Raw genomic sequence first — 22,319 nt, forward strand, 5'->3', positions numbered from 1 at the left:
TTGGCATCAATGTCCAGAACTGGAGCTATCCTGAGAAGGATTTCCCCCAGCTTTGCGTCAAGGTGATTCCTGTGCTGTGCAACAAGCCCGTGAAGAGCTCTTGTTGACTATTAGTTATCTAGGTGATCAGTCTATCACAGCTCAGTGCGTGTATCGATTAGGAAGATAGGGCTGTAGCCAGTCAGTGACAGAATATAAATTGTCTAACCCTGGTTTATTGCATCATTGTGTTAAAGCAATATATAATTTCTTGTATTAGCTATTTACCTCACGTTTATTTAACAAAACATAGTTCCATAGGATTTAGAAAAACTCAATTTTTTTTCTTTTGAAAAAGTAAATTATATAATATTATCTATATATAAAAATGTTATATATTTTAATATATAATACATACCCACACATAAATATAAAAAAATTTATACATATAAAAATTTAATTAAATTTTATATATATAGTAGCGTAGTCGTCTCCACCTAGCAGTTTAGAAAAGTGCAAAAAGAAAAATCTAAGGTTGGCCAAAAGGAGACAGTCTTGCTAGACAACTTTTTCAAACCTAAGATCATGCAAACTTTAGCTAAGTTTGTTAATGCAAGTATCTGAGCACCATCAGAGTCTAATTCACAACTTGACATAATATCTAAATGGCCCAATTTCTTTTATGTACGAGAATTCAAGCAGCCGAACTTTTTCTATGAGATAACATAAAAGTCCCTCTCTATATATACACATGCATATATATAGTCTGTAGAGTTTAATTCAAAGGGATGAAACCATATGAAATTTGGATTTAAGTGATTAACTCATTTTTGAAAATGTCAGCCTCCGGAGAAAATTGTACTTATCATTTTTATAATCTTTGACATGTTTGCTTTTCCTAAGTAACTATTGCTTTCCTGTTTTCAAATCTGAACTGTAAAAATATTTATATAATTGGGTGGAACAAGTCAGAAACAAAAGGTGGAACAAATGTAAAGAGGTGAGCATTGCATTTAGCTTGACTGATTTTTTAACTGAGAGAAACAAGAGAAAATGAAACAAAAATCAATGTCTCTTGTGTGGCAGCTTACACAGCAGCAGACAAATTATCTCCCACCCTTACAAGATCATGCTCTTAATGTATGGCGTTTCAGGGGTCTGACAGAGTTATATTTTGCTTTTTACCTTTGGAAACTATATTAAGACAACCAGCAACTCCAGCAGTCTCATGCTTGGTACTCTTCTTTGGCGTATGAACCAGACTACTAGGGCTCCCACTTAAATAAAAAAATTCAACAAACCAACAACTTCCCGCCCCCAAACTCAGAAGAAAAGCATCAGATCAGTGCTTTTGCAGCATCTGAACAATTATATTGTTTTCCCAGCTTGAGAAAGCAAGCCATCGGTTTACTATCTAAAGAAGATAAAAATGTGCAGGGTTTCCTAAGCTTCGAACTCCTTTATGTATACCATGCTTTTCTTGGGTACATCTGTATTGTTGAAGACAATGGAGGAGACTTCTGTTGACTTCACTAATCACTGGATAAAAGTCTCCTGAAAGCTTTTCTTCTATGCCTTTTAAAAATCGAAATCCGAGGTTTAAAAGAATTTGACCAGAGCGCAGCCTTTGCAGGAACATCTCAAGAAGGAGCTTGACCATCCACTGCCTGTGTTTCTCTCCGGTCACAGCAAAAGCGAGGTTAATGCAGCTTAGCTTGCAAGGAGGAGGGTTGTAGTGACTCAGGTTATGCATGATTGCTTATTGAGCCGTTGATAACTTGATTAGGAGTCCAAGTACCAAGCTTTTGCCATGAAATTCACCTTTTCACAGGGCTCACTCCCAAATAGTATCACTTGCAGAGAGAATTAAGTATGGACCCAAACCTGATTTTTTAAACAGCTTGAATATTTGCATTAACAAACCTGTTTCATAGTTTGGGTCTATATAGTTCAGGTTTTCAGATTGTATCTGAACTTTATACTCTGGAGTCAGGCTGAAAGAAAAGGACCGCAGGCATCTCCTGAGAATGCTTTACTCAGATTTGTTCTTCCTGGTGTGTGAGGTGGTGGGAGCTTTAATAGTTTATATCGTAACTTCTGTATGAAAAGGCACATAAAAATAGTCAAAGGGAAGAAAGCAAATTTCAAAGAGTTGTTTTTGGAGTTTCTTTTTTCATTTTACTCTGAAGATGAAAATTGTCCCATATGGCTGAACTACTCACATCTTCCCCCACTAGAAAGCAGATCCTTGTGGAGTGAAAATTGGCTTCAGAACCTGAAGTATGAAATTCAATTTTTTATACATATTTCAGATCTCAGGTTTTGCATATCTTTGTAGCAGAAATAGTCATTTGACTGAATTTCTCATCAGAAACTAGAGCTTTAGCAACTCAGTCATCCATTGCAAATGACAACTTTCTGCAAAAAAGCTTCACCAGATTCAATAATTCTTACACACAGTTATTACGACTACTAGCCCGTTTTAATAATGTACCTCTCACTGATGTGTTTTTATTTCTAAAGCCCAATATAAACCTATGAAAGAACAAAGTGTAGCATCTGATTTGAGAAGGAAAATGTAAATAATGCTCAAAAAAATATACCGTTTCAGAGATGATTTTCTTCCCCCTAACTCCCAACCACCCAACTGTAGAGTCCAAAATGACTCGGGTCATCCAGACATAGGACTGTACAGTCCTGTACTGAGACATACAAAAAAACAAGGAATCGAACAATGAAACTGGTACAGTTGTAGATATTCAGATTTACCCAGAACAAAACCTACATCACTTTAGTTTAATTCGAAAGGTTTATTTTGCAATCATTGTGCATGGACATAGTTGATCACACACACGTAAGCCACTTGCGGTACTTGTACAAACACCATCTGGCAGTACCTCATCCCAACGTCACAGACGGGAAAAGAGAATGTGGCACCACACAACACTCACTGACAAACACATGGGCTGTAGACAATTTGATACATTCAACAAGAAAACCAAATGATAAATTGCTGATATTTTCCACTTTGTCCTCTCATTGCTGGAGAAGCTATAGCAGCATAACAACGGAAAAAACTATTACGGAACAACTTGAAGAACAACACAAAACTCTCGTTAGGGTCAGAGATGAGAAAGTTAAAGCAGTACCGTACATCTGAAGTTGCCTCAGAAACTTCCACAACCCAAGGCAGAGGAGACTGCAGCCACCTTCCCTGGCCAGTGAGCACAGCCCGGGCACCCAGGCACGCTGGCGAGGTGTGCTACCACCGTCCCACGGCGTACTCAGCGCGTGGCAGCTCTCTTTGTAGTTGCACAGAAAGGGCGCATCTGGAGCGTGCCTGCCTCAGGTAGGGCAAGAGATGGGCAAACGGGGTTGCGGACGAGGAAAACACAACCCCCTGCTGTTAAATCTGTACAAGCCCCTGAGCTGTGACAGGAAATTCTATCGAACCATCGCCTTACCAACACGTTCAGAGCTGGGCTCCAAATGCAACTGTAAGCAACTGTAAGGCGATTTTATCTTGTTGCAGAAGTCCAATACAACTGCCGTATCAGGCCAACGGGATATTTTATTGAAGATAACCGATGGCAACATTATCAACACGTAACGCCTGTAACGTACATTAATGAAAAGCACTAAGTGCTAAATTCTCCTAATTCTAATAATAATAACGGTTTCCAATCCTGCCGCCTTGACTCAAATCAGATCACATCATAGCATGTTAGTAGCCCCAACTGCAATGTAAGGTAATTCTCAATCTGAATGAGAGGGTCTGAACCTGCCAGTCTCGCCCTGCAGGCAGAAGAGGAAGAATTTCTTCCTGGAATTGTCTGCAGGGGTGGCACTCAAGCTCATTTTTTACATAGCCATTCACTTAGCAAGCCTCATGTAACACATGGAATAGGCAACTAAAGCCACTGAAAGACGACACATTCATTTGCTATATATATAATTTTACAAGTGGTTATTAGAAGACATCCTTCAGTTTTCTCCATAGTATTTGATTAGCTTCTACATATGGTTATCAGTTGGTATAATCCTGATTCACTCTGTTTCTTAACAGTAGCACCAATATCATAAATCTGATTTTTCATTATGAATTCTCTTGCTCATATATATTTTCATTTTCTTACTTGTTGCTGTACCTCTATGCCAGTAAAATAGCATAAATCCTGGCATAAAGGCTCAGATCAATTTTTCTTCCATTACCCAGTACTGAAATTGCCCTATTAGGTCAGCTTACAATGTGCGCAGTAAATACACCACATATAAATAAATCACAGTATAAAACCATATACATCATTTAGTAGTAATAGCTGAACATTAGGATCTCTGATTTTGATTTACAGTATAATTTACAGTGTAAAACAAACAATAAACAGCTTATCACTTGGGGAAATCTGAAAAAAAACAAGTATTGGAAAGCAATTCTCCCTTGTGTATATATATGAATATAGATATTCATATATTTCTGTATTTGGAATTCACTCTTTCTGTATTTGGAATTTTTTTTTTCCCAAATACCCTGAAATTTATGAACTTCTGGATTAGTAAATGTAACTTGTGAAAGCAGCTGGCTCTACCCAAATGCTTCACTTGCTTCTTGTGCTTTACTCCTAACTGAGATCAGCTCTAAGACTCAGTGACTTTTCATATAAAACAGCTAACTATTTAATTTAAAAGTGCTTATTACCCCCTCAGCATCCAGGTACCTAGAATGATCAAGAAAACCTATTATTAAAATTACAAACTGAAAAGATGATGTTCATAAAAAAAAAATCCCACGTGGAAGTGAATGGATCACCTAACTCCCAACAGCCTGCTGAGTCTTTCTGTCACAAAATTAAGCAGACTCTGAGGACAGTTTTACAAAGCAATAAATAGCTTAGAAACGTATTAATGTGAACTAGGTCTGGAGCTTCAGAATCTAATGCCCAAATGAAAATTAGTGTTTAAATAAGAAATAGGCACCCAAATTCCTCTGGAGATCTGAGTGTTAAGAAATGACATTTATTGGGTCTCAGGGAAATTCTGGCTCCTAAGACTTGTTTTAAAAGGAACTTAAAGAAAAGCAAAAACAAACAATCAAAAAACCCTAACCCTTGGGAAACTTGGTGTTTGATTTTTTTTTTAACGCTACACCCTACACGTACCATCAGAGTTCTCTCACTTTACATGAGGTTTAGTTTTCTTTTCATATTAAAGCTTCTATAGCTATTCTTAAAAAATAAAATGAAATATATATATATCTCTCTCCACAGAAATGCAATGCCAGCAAACCCAGAAACTAGAGGCAACTCTATTACTAGTCAATCAGGATTTGCAACAGAGACAAGGAAACCCATCAGGACCTGGAGCTTCCCATTTATGAGAAGCTGGGAGATGCTGAGACGAAGCAACTGAAAGTCAAAATAGCTGGAAAAGGAATGGGAGGTCGGGGGGAGTGTCACAAGTCTTCTTTCAAGCCCTCAATTCTCACCTGCAACTTTAATAACATATTGGGAAACATGGAGAAATGTGAGCCGGTACCATTTCAGGTTTGCTTGCATCGATTCTTAGCAGCCCCTTGCTGGGATCTCTTCCCTTTTCCCTGCCTCCTCCTCCTCCTCCTCCTCCTCCTCCCTGGCAACTGCACACACCTCCCCGCGAGCACACAGGGGTGCTCAGCCGGCTGCTGCTCACAACCCCTGCTCCCCACCGCCACTTTGCTTCTCTGGTCTCTACTCCCCAGCCCACCCACCACAGCACCTGTTCCACAGGAGCACAAGAAAACTCCGCCCGCTACTCCCACCTCTCATTTCCTCAACCATCACCCTAGCTGCTAACAAATTCACCCGTACTCACTTAAAACATAGTCAAGGGGGAAGCAGTTCATGCTGTCACATAAAAAAATACAAGTTGTGCATTGCTATAAACGTACTGAATGAAAAGAGCATGTTTCCCCCCGTCCCCCGAAAGAGCATCCCGGGTTTACACAATCCCTTTTTTGGTTTCCCCATTGTCCACCGAAGATGTGAAGTTTGATTCTTGTTCTGCACTGGATTTTCTCTCCCCTGGGTAGTGGTTCATTTCTTGCATTTCTAAAGATACTTTATTCCTTTTGGCAAATGCCTGGCTGATCTCATTAAATGTTTTATTTTTTGTTTCAGGCAGGACAAAAAACAGGTAGGTAGCTCCCGCAAAGCAGATGGCAGCAAACACTAGGAAGCAGTAGGTCTGTAAGCCACCCTGCGAATACAAAACGAAGGAGAAGGTCATTATAAAAGGAACAAAAGTCAAAAGAAAAGCAACATCAGGAACAGTTTGAAAGAAAAAACGGGTGGTATGGAGCAGTTTTTAACCAAGTACAGTAAGTGCTGGCATTCACTGCAAGTCAGAGTGCTTAGAAGTTCATAAAAATGCATGAATCGTTATGCATGTTCTTCCAACACTGCCTGTGGCCCATCGAAGGAAAAGCAGGTTCCTGGCAGAGGCGCGCAGATCTGCAATCTGGGCGACGCTGGGAGACACCAGACTGAGTTCAGGCACCGCGGCTGTGAGGAGAGCAGGTGGCAGCCGGGCTCCTGCTACGGGCACGGCTTAACTGAGCCTTGCGCTGCCGCGGTATTTCTGGAAATGAGGCAGATGTTTCACCGGGTTGTTGCACACTGCCTCGCAATTTCTAGGTACAAAAAACGAGGCAGGCTTTTGCAATGCTGTGCACCTGTACCCAACACATGGGAAACCTGCCATAGCCAGGGGCATCTGCATCACACTAGTTACAGGCTTTGAGATTTGCAAAATAAACAAGGAAAAAAACCCAAAGGACAGACATTTGTATTATTGCTAAGGTTATGGGAGCTTACAGCAGGAAAAAATCCATAAAATGCACTTCTTTCATGCTAGAGACTAGTGTAAGAATTAACTGAAAACGAAATACAGGCCATATTGGTAAGTTTTGGATTTTACTTCACTGCAAAAAAAAGAGTAAAGACACAAAGAAGTTAATTTATAAACTGATTATAAAGGCTCAAACCAACTAGTCAGAGTTGCACTTCACTAAAACACAAGTATTTCTTGCCTAGTGATTATTAGATCATTTAGTAGCTTTCAGTTATGTTTCAAAAGTACAGTTTGAAAAACATTTGATAATTACAATATTGCCAGCTGCCCTTTGTTGAACTAGGAAGAGGTTTGGTATCGTGGCTCCAGTGAAACCTGCCAGCCTTTGAGAAACCTCCCTTCCTCCTCTATTGATTCACCTCACTCTGCGTCCCGAAAAAATATGTCCAATGGACATATATTTCTGACTTCCTTTTATTACCGAGGCTGAATTAAACCAAAAGGGGTATCTCCAGCTCCAAAAATAGGGCGACCTTTTCATGGTGCCTTGCGTGAGGTCATGACCAGCGAATACGAGGAGGGCCGGACCCCCACACGTCACCCCAGGTGTTGCAAGGCAGAGGTTACCCTGAGGAAAACCACTCAGGACGGAGGAAGCAGACGTGGCTTCCTATATGTACATACTTACAATTGCCATTAAAGGTATGTATCTGAAACAATTAAGACAGAGCTAGACAACGATGTAACCCTGATTTTCCACATTTTTCTAACACACTCCCATCGTCGTTAGCTGTACCAGTCCTACACTGCAGGCTGGTTAAGCTCCCTGCTTTGGGGGTTCAGGGTGTACGCAATTCCTACGGCTATTTTAATGTTTCACTTGCTCAGTATACATCATACATGGCGTGGAAGAAGAACATGAATTCATGTGTGGAACAAGAAAGAAAAAAAGCAAAAACCTTTTCTGCAGCTGCTTTTTAATACCGTGGCTGATTGCCAGCCTGCCTAGTCACAATGTTTTCCGTCCATAATTCATTACCTAGTTCAGCCCTTCAACTCCTGTCTGTAATAGGAAAAGCTGGAAAGTGCATCCTCTGATATTGACTATGGACTCTTGAGATCATCAATGCTTTTTTTGTTAAATCCTAGAAGCACAAACTCCTGAGCAACCTGACAATGACAAGCCAAAGAGCACGGGTGAGGAGGGGGGAAAATATTCTGGTATGGGAACAGATATGACTTTCAAGCTTATACAGAGGCAGAAGCAAATGGATTTAGTAGACAGGAAAAAATAACTTCCCAGTGCCTCATAAATCATCCTGTCATGTTAAGAATTCAAATTTTGCATCTGCATCTTCTGCATTTGAAAGCGTCGTTCAGCCGAATGGTAGAGCTCCAATCTGGAATCATGTTTTTCCCTTTTTAAAATCTTTACTGAACTAGATCTTCTCCATGATGAAAACGAACCATTAATGCCTAGTATGAATAAGCCTGGCAATCAGATGCCACAAGTTACCTGCATCTATTGGTGGTGCAGCCACAGCTTTGTCCCACCTTTCTTATTCCTGTTTATTTCTTTGCTGACAATGATCTAAATTAGCGTTTACATCTTCTTTGATTCACGTCTCCTTAAACCTTTTCTAATTGAACTGAACACTCTCATGAGTGCGTATTTTATTTGCAATTATTTTACATAATGTATTTATGTTTATTGGTAATAAACTTGCTCTCCTTAATTTCTGCAGATCCCTCTAGAAGTAGCCCCCAAGGTCCTCTAACAGAAATTCCACAGAAAATAAGCTAAAAATTAAATTTTGTTATAACAGAGCCCTAATTCCCGGACAGGAACACTGCAGGGTGATCACAAAATGCCCTCTTCTCACCAGCTAGTCTTCATTAGTCATAATATCTCCTTAAAGCTGGTTGTTACTTTACATGCACACAGAAAAGGCAAACACTCATATTCACAAGCCTTTTGTAACTCATTCAGAGTTCAACTCATATCACCCAAACCTGCATTTGGCACCAAAGAACATCACATGTGAATTAAATTACTCATTACAAAAACCTTCTACCTGTTATGCACCCTGACAAAGGATGTAGGACAGAAGTACAGAGTAAAGCAGAAAGAAAATGTTAAATCCTGAATCCTAACTCAACAGAAACTCTTAGTGGCACAGGGGTGGGATACAGCTCAGCCTAGATGTTTAATTCATTTTTATCTGTTTCTGATGTATTCTGAATTGCTTAGCGCTGGAGGAAAGATCTGAGGGGTGGAACAATTAATATATTGGCCACAGCATATCTGATGTGCCCATCAAGGGATCCAGAAGGTAGGATAATGTGCTGGGAAAAGGATAAATGCTGAGTTATCGAATGATGGCTACTACAGAAAAGGTACTGATAGACAGATCTGACAGGAAAATGGATCTGTGTCTCTGTTCCATGAAATTACTATTCTTTCGCTTATTTATATTATATTATATATTATTTGTATTACGCTCATGAAGCCTGTATGTCTCATTTACTCTTTGACATCTGTAATCTCCAAATCCATAGTCTCTCTCTGTTGAGTTACTCCTTCCAACCTGCTAGAGACAAGACATCTATAGAGACTGTGCATCTGCCACTCTAGAATTAAAACCCCAGAGTTTTGCTTATCTTGGGCTGGGGTGGGAGTAAAACACCAAGGAAGAATTTCAATTAATGTCTTTGGTGGCAAAGCACAGGTACTCTGCAACTCTGTGTATTTGGCCCAACAGACATGGTCTCGAGATCCTTTACTGACGTGTGCATTCTCAATGATATGAGAATAATGACAACATATACGATAAAATTTGAAAAGGTAAATATTTTTCTATACTTCCTGACATTATTTCACTAACTACACGGGATAGATGCCTCCGTTCAGTTCAAAGACTGAATACTTTTAGCCACCTGAAGAGTAGGTTGACTCTTAATAAAAAATACCACATCGAAACAGCTGGAGGGGAGGGTTAAAAGAGGAAGGGAAGGGCGGGGGAAGAAACAAAAGCAAGCCAATTCTGAATGGAAATTCTAACTAAATACAGAATAAATTCAAGGAAAGTATGCGGTTTCTGTTGCTTCCCAGCTTTCCCACGTAAGGACGGGTTACTTCCTTACACTCAGCTCCTGGCAGCAGCAGCGTCAGCTCTGGCCACGCAGGAGGCACCGAGCCAGCCCCAGCCATACCCCTGCCACATCCACTCAGGCAAGTCTCTTCGGACTGCCTGCACCTACTGCTCAGGTTCAGAACAAGCTGCCACCTTCTCCGACGTGCTTCTCCTCCTCCAACACCAGACAGGCTTGCCAGAGCTAGGAACACATTTCTTTAGCAATACTTGAAGCCAGGCTTTTACATACAAGGTTAGAAACCGAAGGTTAGAAACAGAACAAAGCACTACAACAGTCCGTGCTTTGTAGCTGTTTTCCCCTAACATTTCTCCAGTACGTCCTCCTGCATGAACAGCCAAGGTTCAAAGCTGCCCAAAGTTTCAGGTGGTTTCCTAAATAACAACGGCTCTATCTCTTGCTCTTCATTCATAGTCGAAGGTCCTTGAAAGGCCAGGCTTTCTGTCCCCTGCCCTCCCAGCTGCACAGGGGATGGCAAGAGAACAGCTGACACGCTTACTGATGCAATCTCCTGAGGAAAGCACCTTGGATACCTACAGCCTATTCCTAGTTAGTCAGCAGGCTAATAAACCGCTCCAAAGCAGGATTTACATTGGATTTTCCAAGGCCGGTGAGGGCTATTGCTATACAGGATATTTAAAAGTTAAGCATAAACTTTTAAACTCATCACCTTCTATTTTCATACCAGCTTTCTAAGGAGGCTATTTAAAACACAGCATTTCTGAAAACGTCCTGCCAATTGAATCTTGAATGACTCATTTTTATCTTTTCTTTTCTGCAGCTGATCAAGGCTTTGCATTTGTCAAAAAAAGGAAAACCAGGAAACTATTCACCTAAGACACGCTGCAATTACCACAAATAAGAATCAGAGTCAAAGGACTCGGGCAATTCCCCCAAATCAGATCCCAGGCGTGGCAAGCAATCAAACCTGACTTTGAGGATGAGATGTAGCTGCATAAGCAAGGTGTATGAATAAGTAGGTGCAGCCCAGCCACGTTTTCTTAAGCAAAGTGGTTAACAAACATATTCCCAGCTTGTGTTGGGCTGCTATACACATTAGGTAGGATGTACAGGTATTTCCTCCCTTTAAATAAAATGGTAAAGAATACTTAATTTTGCCATTATGAACAGTCTTAAAGTGCCCAGAATGAATGAGCAAAAGTAAACTGAAACAAATAAAAAACCTTGCATTGAAATGAACAGATTTCTGGTTTTGATTAAAAAAAATTTAATAATTTGCCACTTCTGAAGTCTGCTAGCTGAGAACAGTCTGCAGTCCTGCTAACAGCTTACATGCTGTGAACACTGTAGTCTGGAAAAATATAAAAGTAGTTGAGTAGAACATCATCACATGCTATTTAACGATGGCTGCTTAATGACTTAAGTCTTTCTGTAGCAAAGGTTAAATTCTAAGCAGGACTGTGATACTGAAAACAGGAAAATAGATATTCTAGGGCAAATACAGCAAAATAAATGAGCAAATGAACAAATTCTGAATCAGATTTAGCAAGTTTAACAAATTAATATTTTTAAAACAGAACTTTTGGTTCTTCCCAGCAAATGCCAAAATGTGATTCTAAATTCTCAACTTGCAATGTCACAGCCCCTTGGCACTGGCAATGGGTGCTGGCATTTGGAAGTTGCCATGAAGATTAGTGTAATGAGATGGGGGTCAAACTGGATTTTGAAGTGATGAGGTCAAATGATAATGATTAGATGTCTTATTGAAATGATCAGCAGCAAAACAGTTATTCATGAGGACATTTGACTTTACTTACTTTGCTTCAAATTAATATAACCCACTGAAACAAATGGATGAGAGAGTTTGTGTCCTTTACCTCTTCTTCAGTTTCAGACAAAATTTAAGGTTCTGCTGAAGGTACAGGACAATGAAGAAGGACAGAGAACGAAAATATAATGTATGAAACATATTTCCTAAGTAAAAAATAGAGACATTTTCAGTCACGAACTGCAATTCCAACCCCAATCCTCAAACATTCACTACCTCTTCATAAAAAAGTTAACAGATCCTTGTATTTTATCCTTGAAGTGGGTTGCTTCTAATTAAGAGCATTTTTTCTCATATCTAACCTTCTGATAGCCTACATTTCATTTTCTCATCCTTGAGGGGAACTTTAGCCGTTTCCCTTAATATGAGTGCACTGTAGTTACTTTAAACATCAGATGTAATGCAAAAGCTTAAAATAGCTTGGCTGAGGGAATCTATGTATAGGCTTCTGTGCACACCTTTGTTATTGAAATTCTTGTACTGCGTAATAGAAAAAGTCAAGGGGTATTATTATAAGTAAGGAAATAATAAGGAAAACCAAAAGACAATCTTTCTGGGTAAATGAATCTTGATGCACGAGAAGGAAAATCTCAAGTGTAAAAATAAGGAAGAAAAAGAGCAGAAGTGCAGGAGAGCCTCCAGTAACAAGTATAATGACTCAGAAGCATTACTTCACAGGCAGAAATAAACTAGTTTGTGAAAGGGGGAAAATAAACACACACATAAGTCTTTGCATCGTACTAGTAAGCAATCTGAACTAAGGCTACAAGCCTTGTAGTACCTGTTTCCCATCTGATACTGAGCTCCATCTGGATTACAGATCCAAGCAGGTTATTTTTCAAGACACTTTAACTAGTCTAAAAATAAAAGAAAATAAAAGTTTACCCAATTTCTAGCTAGTGACAATTTGTACTTTACTTCTTTCTGATGCCTTCTACCCTAATGTAAATAAAAAGCTTATATGAAGAAGACACATGAAAATTCAAAGACTATTTTCTCTGAGTTCCTCACTTAAAAATCCAGCTAGTAAAAGCACTCACTATTTGGGGGACATGATGTCCATCCAGCTATTTGTTCTCCTTTCCTGTCATCTCAGCATCTGCCTCTGACTCTCAGCATCAGCATCTGCCAACCAAAGCACCAACCCTGACCTCCTACGCCAGGGCACAAGAATTAGACCTCCACCCACCAGCTCAGAAACTGGGCACAATCTGACTACGACGGGCTGCAACGAGCTGCACATCTACAGCTATGTCCTCATTTTATTGCCCGTATGCAGAAAGGTTAGGCAAACATCAGCACCCGACGCCAAAGATTTCTTCATTGAAAAGGTGTTTCCCAGCCACAACTACAGAGGATATAGGCAGCTCTTCATAATAAATATTTAAAATTGATCTTTCGTCACACACTCTCTATTTACTATATAATCTCCTTCATATCCTTCTTTGCTCATGCTCTTACACTGTTCATTGTTTTAATTTTCTGAGAACAAAGATATTAATAGTATTTTTGAGTTATTTAAAAAGTTTTCCTAATGTTTTATGGTTCAGAATATGCTATCACTTGTTGGCTGAACTTTCCTGTGAAAACGCACACCATTATGGGAGGGACACTGATGGGGTGCGACAGGACAGCCCCAAAACTTTCCATCAATTTCTCAGATATTATTGAGGCCTGCCCCAAATCTAGTGACTTGTTCGTCCATCATAAAAAGCACATAATTTTCCATTGCCAGTGAACCGGACAGGAATTACAGAGGTCACTTCTGTCAGTCGCTTGGTTCCCCAGCCTGAAGAGCCAGACACCTATCTATAACTTAAGCTTTTTATGCAAATCTTCACTAAGGTCTGAGCGTTCATCTCTGGAACCTATAGCACAATATATATCTGCTTTATCACATGTCCCACTTTCCAATCACTGGGGAACAATGCAAAAAAAACCAGATGATGGAGGATAGGTATAACTATTACGACTTTGTAAAATCAAGCTGGTTTTTTATAACTGGACAAAACATTCAAACTGCACAGTGACATTTATTTGTCCCTGCAAAAATGAGATATTCCACACTACTGCTCTGCCAGAGAGCTGCAAAACATCTTGCAGTTTATTACTATTATTGCCTCAGTCTTGCTGCAGAAATGCTGCAAGAGAATGATGCCTTTGTATCCCATTTTGGGATAACACAAGTTTCTACCGTGGCAGAAGTAAAAGAGAGGGAATATCCCCGCAGTCCTCAGGGACTGTATGTAGGCCTGGCAAGACGAAAAAGAGGTTCCTCCCATTTCTAAATGAACCTCGTTTAAGTCCTTTCTTTTTCCTAGGAAACCATAGCAGCAATTCAGTTCTTTGTCATTTCGATAGGGAGCTACATCATTTTCAGTACAACCATGTGGAGAGATTTGAAGATGTCCATCGATCACTTCCCCAATACTTCTAATGATTTCAAAACCCTCTTTCCTTGCTGTAGACGTGTAGCCCCGCGGTGCCAAAGGTGAAAGTCACACCTAGCCAGGACTAAAATCAGCTTTCCACTTAGCAGTCCTTTAATCATAACTGGGTATTCCTCCACGATCCCTGGTGATTGGAAACATTTGTATTAGGAGGAAAGCCGAAGATGGCTTGTTCTGGAAAACAACTGATGGGATAGAGAGGGAACCAGAGGAGCAGTACAGATGCAGCTGGTCTCTGCAGGCAGAAAGGTGGAAAAGAAGGGCTCTGGGCGGCCGGTTCTGGTTGCTGAGATGGAGCGGGCAGGCAGAGTGTTCCCCTGCTAACGCACGCTCCTCAGACTGAAGGCCAGCGGGATGGGGATGGCACGGGGGTAGCCAGAAGGGTACAAAACAGGGGCAAACATAAGCTCAGCCAGCGGCTCTCACCGTAACCCAGGGAGAGGGGGGATGCGTGTGCGGCAATGGGGTGAGCAGCAGACAAAGGTAACACAAGAGATGTTTACAGAACCAAGCATGAAACCCCAAGAATATTCACGGCAGATAAAAATGACTAACTTCCTTATTTCCTCTCTGGCTTACATCTGCTTCCAGTGTGTTACTGGGAGAGGAAAGCGCATTAGTCTAGAATGTAGTTTAGTATATCCACGCTAAGATTCCAATTTCAATAAAATACATAGCAATTTAAGTATTTCTTGAATACACACTGAATAAGAACACCATGACTTTGACACCAAAAAAAGACTCTGCACAGTCTTCTAGAAACAGAAATTATTATGACAGAAAACTTCTGGAGAAATCTGCTATGTTGTCCTGCAGTATAATATTAATTTACTGTGTAGTCTGTAAGTGCCTCATAACGATCTAATGGAACAAATTGAAATATGAAATAAGAATGGATCAGCATGTAATGAAAAAAAAACATGTCATGAAATTAATTGCTAATTATTAATGCTTAGTAATTCTTTATATTTACACAATGAATTACAAAAAATAAACAGCACCTTTTTCTAGATAACATGTAATTTAAGGTCCTGCTACACCAACGGATTACAGAAGTCTGTGCCTGCAAACTTACTGTTAGTGAAGAGTAACAGCTTAACACATGCCTATCCTATTGCACCAGAGGTTTTCAAACCTTTTAGATTGTGCTTGTCTGCTGCTTTAAGTTTGTTATCCCCTCTGCCTGCTTCAGCTCATTGCACCTATTTCCACATATACATACACACCAATATCTGATTTACCAAGTGTCCCTGTTCTCCACACTCCAGCACCTCCTCAGCATACCAATTTCTACCAGCTATCACTCACTCTTTAAAATGGATTTTTGAACCGCAAGCTCCAGCAAAGTCAGGCAAGGCCTCAGATTTTGTTTCCAGTAACATAAAATAAAACAGAAAATCTGGGGAGGTGATGCCAAACAATATCCACAAGTAACAATTTTGAGTCTGGCTAAATTAATAAGGGTGTGCCTGTATCCATTTGTGTATGTACACGTTTACAAGATTTGGGTCTTGTTCATCCAAGTGCTTTGGAAATAGTTTCTGTTTTTACATGTGCCTGTGAGAAAGAGAAAGCAGGAGGCTAATGGACAAGCAAACTTATTTGGTTTATATGTTATTTGGCCATTCATTATTCTTCTGTTTAAGAAGTTCTTCATTAAATCAAGGACTGGAATAAATATCCTGTGGGATAATGAACTCCTTATGGTTTGCGAGTGACTTAGAGAAACTCCACTGCTTGAAATACATTCACATGAACTCTTCAGCCAACAATTAAAAATATATCAAAACCCCCAGTCTGTTCTGTTCTGTTCAACAGAAGATTAAATAAACAAAAATTTGCAACAAATAAAGTATCTGATGGCTGAAGGGTAAAGTCAGTTAAATTTAAAACAGAAATAGATGCGATTTAGAATTCATCACTGAATACCCTATTGAGAAGAATGAAATCCACTGGAAACCTTCAGTGGTAACTGAGTACTGTACATGTGAGACACAGTCTCGTGCAATTACAAAATACTAATGCAGAAGTAAGTAAGCGATATTTGACGGCTTGTACCTTAAAACAGACAAGAATATATAGGTTCCTCTGGCCATATTTGTTTTTTTTTTTTTTTTAGTGAGTCACTACTGCCAAAGGGAAAATGATCTGTTTCCTCTCATTATCCATAAAAGAAGGAATATATGAAATAGTAATAAGCTTACAGAAGGATGACTAATACACCCTTGAAGGCCTTCAGGTTAGAGATTCCTCAAATTTCCGTGGATGCTTGATTCTTACCCAAGTTGTTCTGAAATTCACAAGGTTTTCTCTGATGTGTCAGAGAAGTTTAACACTTTCTGATCCTTTTGAACTGAAGAAAATAAGTGATCTTTTCTCCCCCCTCAGTTATTCAGAGTTAGCCTTTCTTTTCTCAAATCTTTTCTCCAGACGGAATATTTTCAGGTTTGCTTTCTTTCACTCCAAGTTCATTGCAATTTTTGCCATTCCTTCCTCTTAATTTTTCTGCATTTTTCAAGATTACTTAGCCCAAAGCATCATCACAGTATTCCTACTATGCCATCACCATTTCCAAGGAGAGAAGTAATTGCAGTTGTCTTCTACTTTTTTTTGGAGTTTGGATTCTCCTGCCACCACAACCTGCAGCAGCCCGTCTTGCAGTGACATGTGATGTATCACAGTAACAACAAAACAAAGCTTAAAGGACCCTTAAAGGAGCCCCATGCTGTGGCTACACTTAATGAGAGACACTTCCTGCTCTGAAGGCTTCAAAATGTCAATAAACTCATAGAAAACCAGGAACACAGATGCCAGCCAGTCCATTCCCATTACTAAGGCAGCCTCAGTTCTTCACAAACATCTGTCTGCCAGTCTTTTATAGATCTCCAGTAACGGACAAGCTACAATTTCTCCACACATCATTACACAGTTACACTATTCTCATGATTAAAAGGTTTCCTAACATCCTTCTTGATGCAGTTATCTGAAAATATAACATACATTCTCTCTGCTTCATCACTCTTCTTGCTGGTGAAATCACTGAACAGAACAGGCCTTGACCCAAGATAAATAGAGAATGGGAAGCAACTGCAAGTGGGTCTGGCATGCCTCGAAACTTTCTAAACTAAGTTGGGTATCAAAGCACCTCCCTGCTAGAGCTGTAGCTGAACTAACTCCTTTGCGATGCTCAGTTATTGCAGAGGACCTTGTGCTGGACCCCATTAAATGAGAACTTCACATTCACTGTAGCAGTCAACAAAAGAATCAATTCATTCCAACGGAATTTGATAAAAAGGTTTTATTATGCTTTATAAGGGTTGCAGAAGCCTGGAAAGCAAGGCTCTGCTCATAACTGACAGGCAGCCAAAGCCACCTGGGACGGGGACACGTGCAGTGAGGAGCTGGAGCTTCTGACTGCTATCACTATTCAGTTCTGAGCAAACCGGCAGGCTGTTGGACATGGTGCAGACAGCAATAAAATAGCATCCTCTTTTTAAAAATACATATTACAGTTGCTTAAGTGCTTTATTCTTTCTATATAACCACAACTAAAAGGAGCATCCCACCACCGCCGCCATCACCTGACTTTCTGAATGTGTGGTCTCATCTACCATTGAGTACTTTGTGCTCGGTCTTGCAGATTAAGGCATGATATCAGCATCTGGCAGCTCTGCCCTTGATTACGTTAATAAGACTCCTAAGGACATACTACTGCACCAGTAAACACTACTACCTGTGAAGCTGGGTCCAAGTGCCCTGCTGAAAGTTGAAACACACTGTTTCCAGATAAGCAGGGATGCAAATCTAAGTTCCTCCCATTTCAAGACCCTCTTCTGAGAAGAGGTTTAGGTGCAAATGCAACCCCAGTCTGGTTTAGGATGTGGATAAGTAGGGAGAGATAAAGCATCGTTGCTGGAGATTGCACAGTGCTAATACAAAAAGGGAACTACAGGGACTAATATTGTTCCTAATGTATCCATATTTAGTAATCAAGCAGCTCTGTGCAGGAAAATAGCTTTGCATATTTTCCAGACTAACACCCTTCCCACTGACAGTGATGAAGATGCTCTTAACTGACTTTGACCTTAAAGAGTACTTATTCTCATGTCTACTATACAAACATTCACACTTTCATAGTGTGGAGTCACCTTCCAGGAGAGAAAGTTAAGATTTGATATCTGACAGGCTCTACACGTTGGAACAACAGTCAGCAAACTTAAACCACATAATCTATTATCTTGGAAAAAACAGAAGCCACATAACCACTGCTGTAATTAGTCTAATTTTAAAAGGTCTGCAAGTGCAAGTCTAGATTAAAAACACACATTGCTGGGAAGAAAGCACACAGATCACAAAGAAGAGACCTTCAAAATTCTCCTTTATGCTGCCTACAAACAGGTACGCTTTTGGTCCCTGCGTAAAAAGCTCGCTTCTTTTTTTAAATCTTTGTGAATTCGACTCAAAGACTAATTGATGTCATATATTAAGCTTCTTAGCAACCTGGAGCATTTATAAAATACCTACAATGTAATTATTGAAAAGAATGCTTCAGTCTAACCATGACAATGAACATGTTACACCTATTAAAGTACCTGGAATTACTCACTGAAACTCACACTCTTACCAAAACAACAACAAAAATATGTATGTTCTTCTTCCCCCTAGAAGTTCTATTGGCTAAAACAAATTATGGATCTAAGTACTAATTATTCTGCCAGTGCTATCCATTCTAGTCAGTGGATTTAACCTGAAAATCTGACATATTCAGGTTTGTTATCCTGAGCTGTGATTTAGTCATATATCACCATTAATGACAATAGAACAGAGGCATTTAAAGAGGAAACCCCCAGTGACAAGGAAGATCTCCATGTAAAGTAGGTCTTGGTGAAGGTGGGCTTCCTGCTCCCCTAGTTGGGGACAGTGTTAGTTTTACCCCCAGCATGAAAAGTTCTTCACAATGGCTTACTCCTACAGGAAATAACAGTAGCATCATCGACACTCATGGGCTCATCAAAACGGCATTAGTATTTTCTCAAGAAGAAATTAAAGAAACTGTTTCCCTCACATTGATTTCTGCAGACCACTAGTATTAGTGATCCGTAAAGCCTAAGGTGAGAAACGTCCCACATACACCCGCGGATCTGTGTATCAGGAAGAACCATTTGGCTGCTGCTTGGTTATACTGAAACATGGGAGAGCTTGAAGGCAAACTTCTCTACTTCACTATTACAAATATTTTGCACTCTCTCTCACATGTGCACAAAGTTCACAAAGATACAGGAACTTAAAACGGTCCTATTTTGATTTTGTCTTTCTTCTAAAGACAAAATCTGTATCTAACTGTACAGTCTCCCTCTTCTCTCAAGATGAACAGATACCCTCTGTCCCATAGACTCTTCCTGATTTTCTAAATACAGTTTCAGAGGGAGCGTAGAACAGATGCACCTGTTAACATCCAGAAAGCATCCATTTATTAAGACAGGATGAAACATTTGTCATAATTTACCCTATAAAATACGTTGATGAGCAGCAGCAAGCCTCCATGTCTTTTCCAGAATTTTTAGTGAGTTTTATTTCAACTCAGGATTGATAGTGAGTAACATTCAATTTTTAAAACTGAGATTAAAACTATTCTCAGAAATGGCCAAACTCTGGCTGAATTTTAACTACCATCAGTTTTGATTCCTGAGTCCTCTGAATTTAAAAGCTAGCTAACATAGAAGTACCAAATCTTGGTGGTTCTTAAGACACAACTGGACAAGTCCTAAGAAACTTGGTCTGATCTCACAGCTGACCCTCTCTGAGGAAGAGGCTGGACCAGAGACCCTGGAGTCCCTTCCAGCTGGAACGATTCTATAATGACATCCACAATTGCCCAACATTTTCACTCCAAAAACTTTGTTGGTTTGTTATGTCTGCTCATTTGAGACATAAAATACTATTCCCATTCCCAAGGGATGATATGAATAAATGGTCGAATGATTTGGATGGATGTGGATGACTACAGAAGCTCATTCTCAAAATGCTTTCTGCACACAAAAAAAATAAAGCTAAGGACTCATAGGTTTTCATACTGAGCATAAGCTCTTTTCAAGTACGAGCAAATACTTGGAGTCTGGTTTATTATACTCAATTTGCTCCAGGTGCTACAGCTAGCTGAAAATTTACTCAGAAAGAAACCACATAGAGAATCTGTATCTTATATTCCCAGAAGCTAAACCATTAGGAAATGAAGTTACACTATGAACACATGGAGAAGATGACTAATCCTCTCAGCTTGCCATGCCACATTCGTACATTGAGATACTTTGTTGATATCGTAAAGCAACCAGAAGCCCATTTCCATCAATGCATCCTACTTTAAAAGGAGTAACTGCATTTTATCAGTAGGGACAACACCTAGCACGTTTTCTCAAGAAGAAATACAACAAATTGTCTATGAGGGAGTTTCAAACCACATTCATGCTCCCACTGCAAGCTCCACTGCGACACAACTTATGTGCCACGTGAGGATTATGCGCTTGGGTGATCTGTACACAAGATGTCCATGACTGAAATGCTTATTTTAGATCTCAAGAGACTCCATTATTTGGAGGTCTCAGGAGAATTGCTAGCCTTTGGAAGACTTGGTTTTGTCTCCTTTTCATTTTCTAAAATAATTTCATATATTAAAGAGTCATATTTTCAGAGACTGATTTGTTATGAACACATCAAAAAGAACAGTTTTGCTTTTATATGCCTTCTGAGCAAGAAAGTGCTTTAAAACATTTTTCAGAGGATATTAGTCACAAAAGGAATAACAGATGATTTGTAACACTGCGCATCAAAACTGCAATATCAGGCTGAAGCAAGAATCAATATTATTCATCATGATTGTGAGACAAGCCCTTCTTCTGCCCTGAATTATCTATAGCAACTGAATCATCACAAAGAGCAAACATGGGAGAAAGATTTGGTGTTTGAGAGAGCTTAGCTGAGTTGGGTCTTCACCCAGCCAGCCATTAAATGCTTTCTGTGAGATGCTGACCCCGCACCATTTCTGCTGAAACTTCACCAACACAGCTGACAGTCAGATAAATTCAGTTTAGGAACTTTCAGGAATCTATAAAAATTGTGACCAAACAAATCCCTCAAATAGGCAGTGATGAGGGCTGGAACAGTAGCCACATTTTAAATTTTTTGTAATTTGTCAAAAATTGATTTGTATACTAGCTTTTCAATCTCATCCATACATTTTAATGTATGACTCAAGCCTGTGTTTTATTCTATTACATGTATCTACAGATGGTTGAGGGGAGAAAATCTAGGCATTCAAACTAGTTAATTGGTGACGTTTGGAGAACTAACTACTGGTTGATTTTTTTAATAACTCTAAAGTTAATGTATTTGTTTCCCAAACGTTTGGGATCATTTTGTAGAAGCACACCAATGATCAAAAAAGTGTCTGTTGTCTCTCAAGCAATCAAATTAGTACTTAAATACACAGAAGGGATTATGCATTCATTCCGTGAAGGCATTTTAAAGATTTTTTTTCCTGTTTTAGAATTACAAGAATGAGCTAAGGAGAGGCTATTGCCTTTCTGTAAAGGAACAGGTGACTCACAAGCTGAATTTTGAGAATAAGGTTGGCTGAAATAGGAAAAAAGTGAAAGTTAGGGAGTGAGGAGACGTCATAGTTTGATCTTGTGAAAAAGCTTTAAAAATCAAAGTCTGAGTTACACTGCTTTCATCTTTAGGTGCAAACTCTAAGCTCTTTCTCTTTATTACTTTTTAAAGAAGAGAAAACCAAAAACCCTGCAAGGTGGAAATATAATTTACCTTCATTAAAATTAAAGTGGTAATTTCGTAATCATACAATGGGAAATTTTTACGACACAAAATGATAAATTCCCCAAGGCTACAGCAAACTTCATATGGATGCATACTAAATCATTCAAAAAGCTTTAATATGCATATGAAAAGCCAGATAAAGTAGTTTGCATTTTTATTTGAATTTACTGAGGGCCTTTTTAAACAGTTCCCACCAGGTGATCTGTCAGGTGGGATTAGCAAGACAAGAAGGGAGAACCCTGAGTTGCATGAGTTCAGATCCGACTGACAGCCAGAGCTCAGGTGGCTCCTCA

General features: G+C 39.5%; 1 protein-coding gene across 2 annotated transcripts in view; it reads right to left on the reverse strand.

Annotated features, from left to right (window-relative positions):
- Window positions 1-5,779: 5,779 nt before the first annotated feature.
- Window positions 5,780-22,319, reverse strand: part of SLC2A9 (solute carrier family 2 member 9) — a 105,519-nt gene continuing 88,979 nt past the window's right edge. For both annotated transcript variants that reach the window (XM_075148773.1, XM_075148772.1), the window contains exon 12: window positions 5,780-6,210. In XM_075148773.1, the coding sequence (XP_075004874.1) occupies window positions 5,953-6,210 (258 nt within the window). In that variant the 3' untranslated portion in view covers window positions 5,780-5,952. The remainder of the gene's footprint in view (window positions 6,211-22,319) is intronic.

Source organism: Calonectris borealis, chromosome 4 (assembly GCF_964195595.1).
Source record: "Calonectris borealis chromosome 4, bCalBor7.hap1.2, whole genome shotgun sequence".
Taxonomy (NCBI): Eukaryota; Metazoa; Chordata; class Aves; order Procellariiformes; family Procellariidae; genus Calonectris; species Calonectris borealis.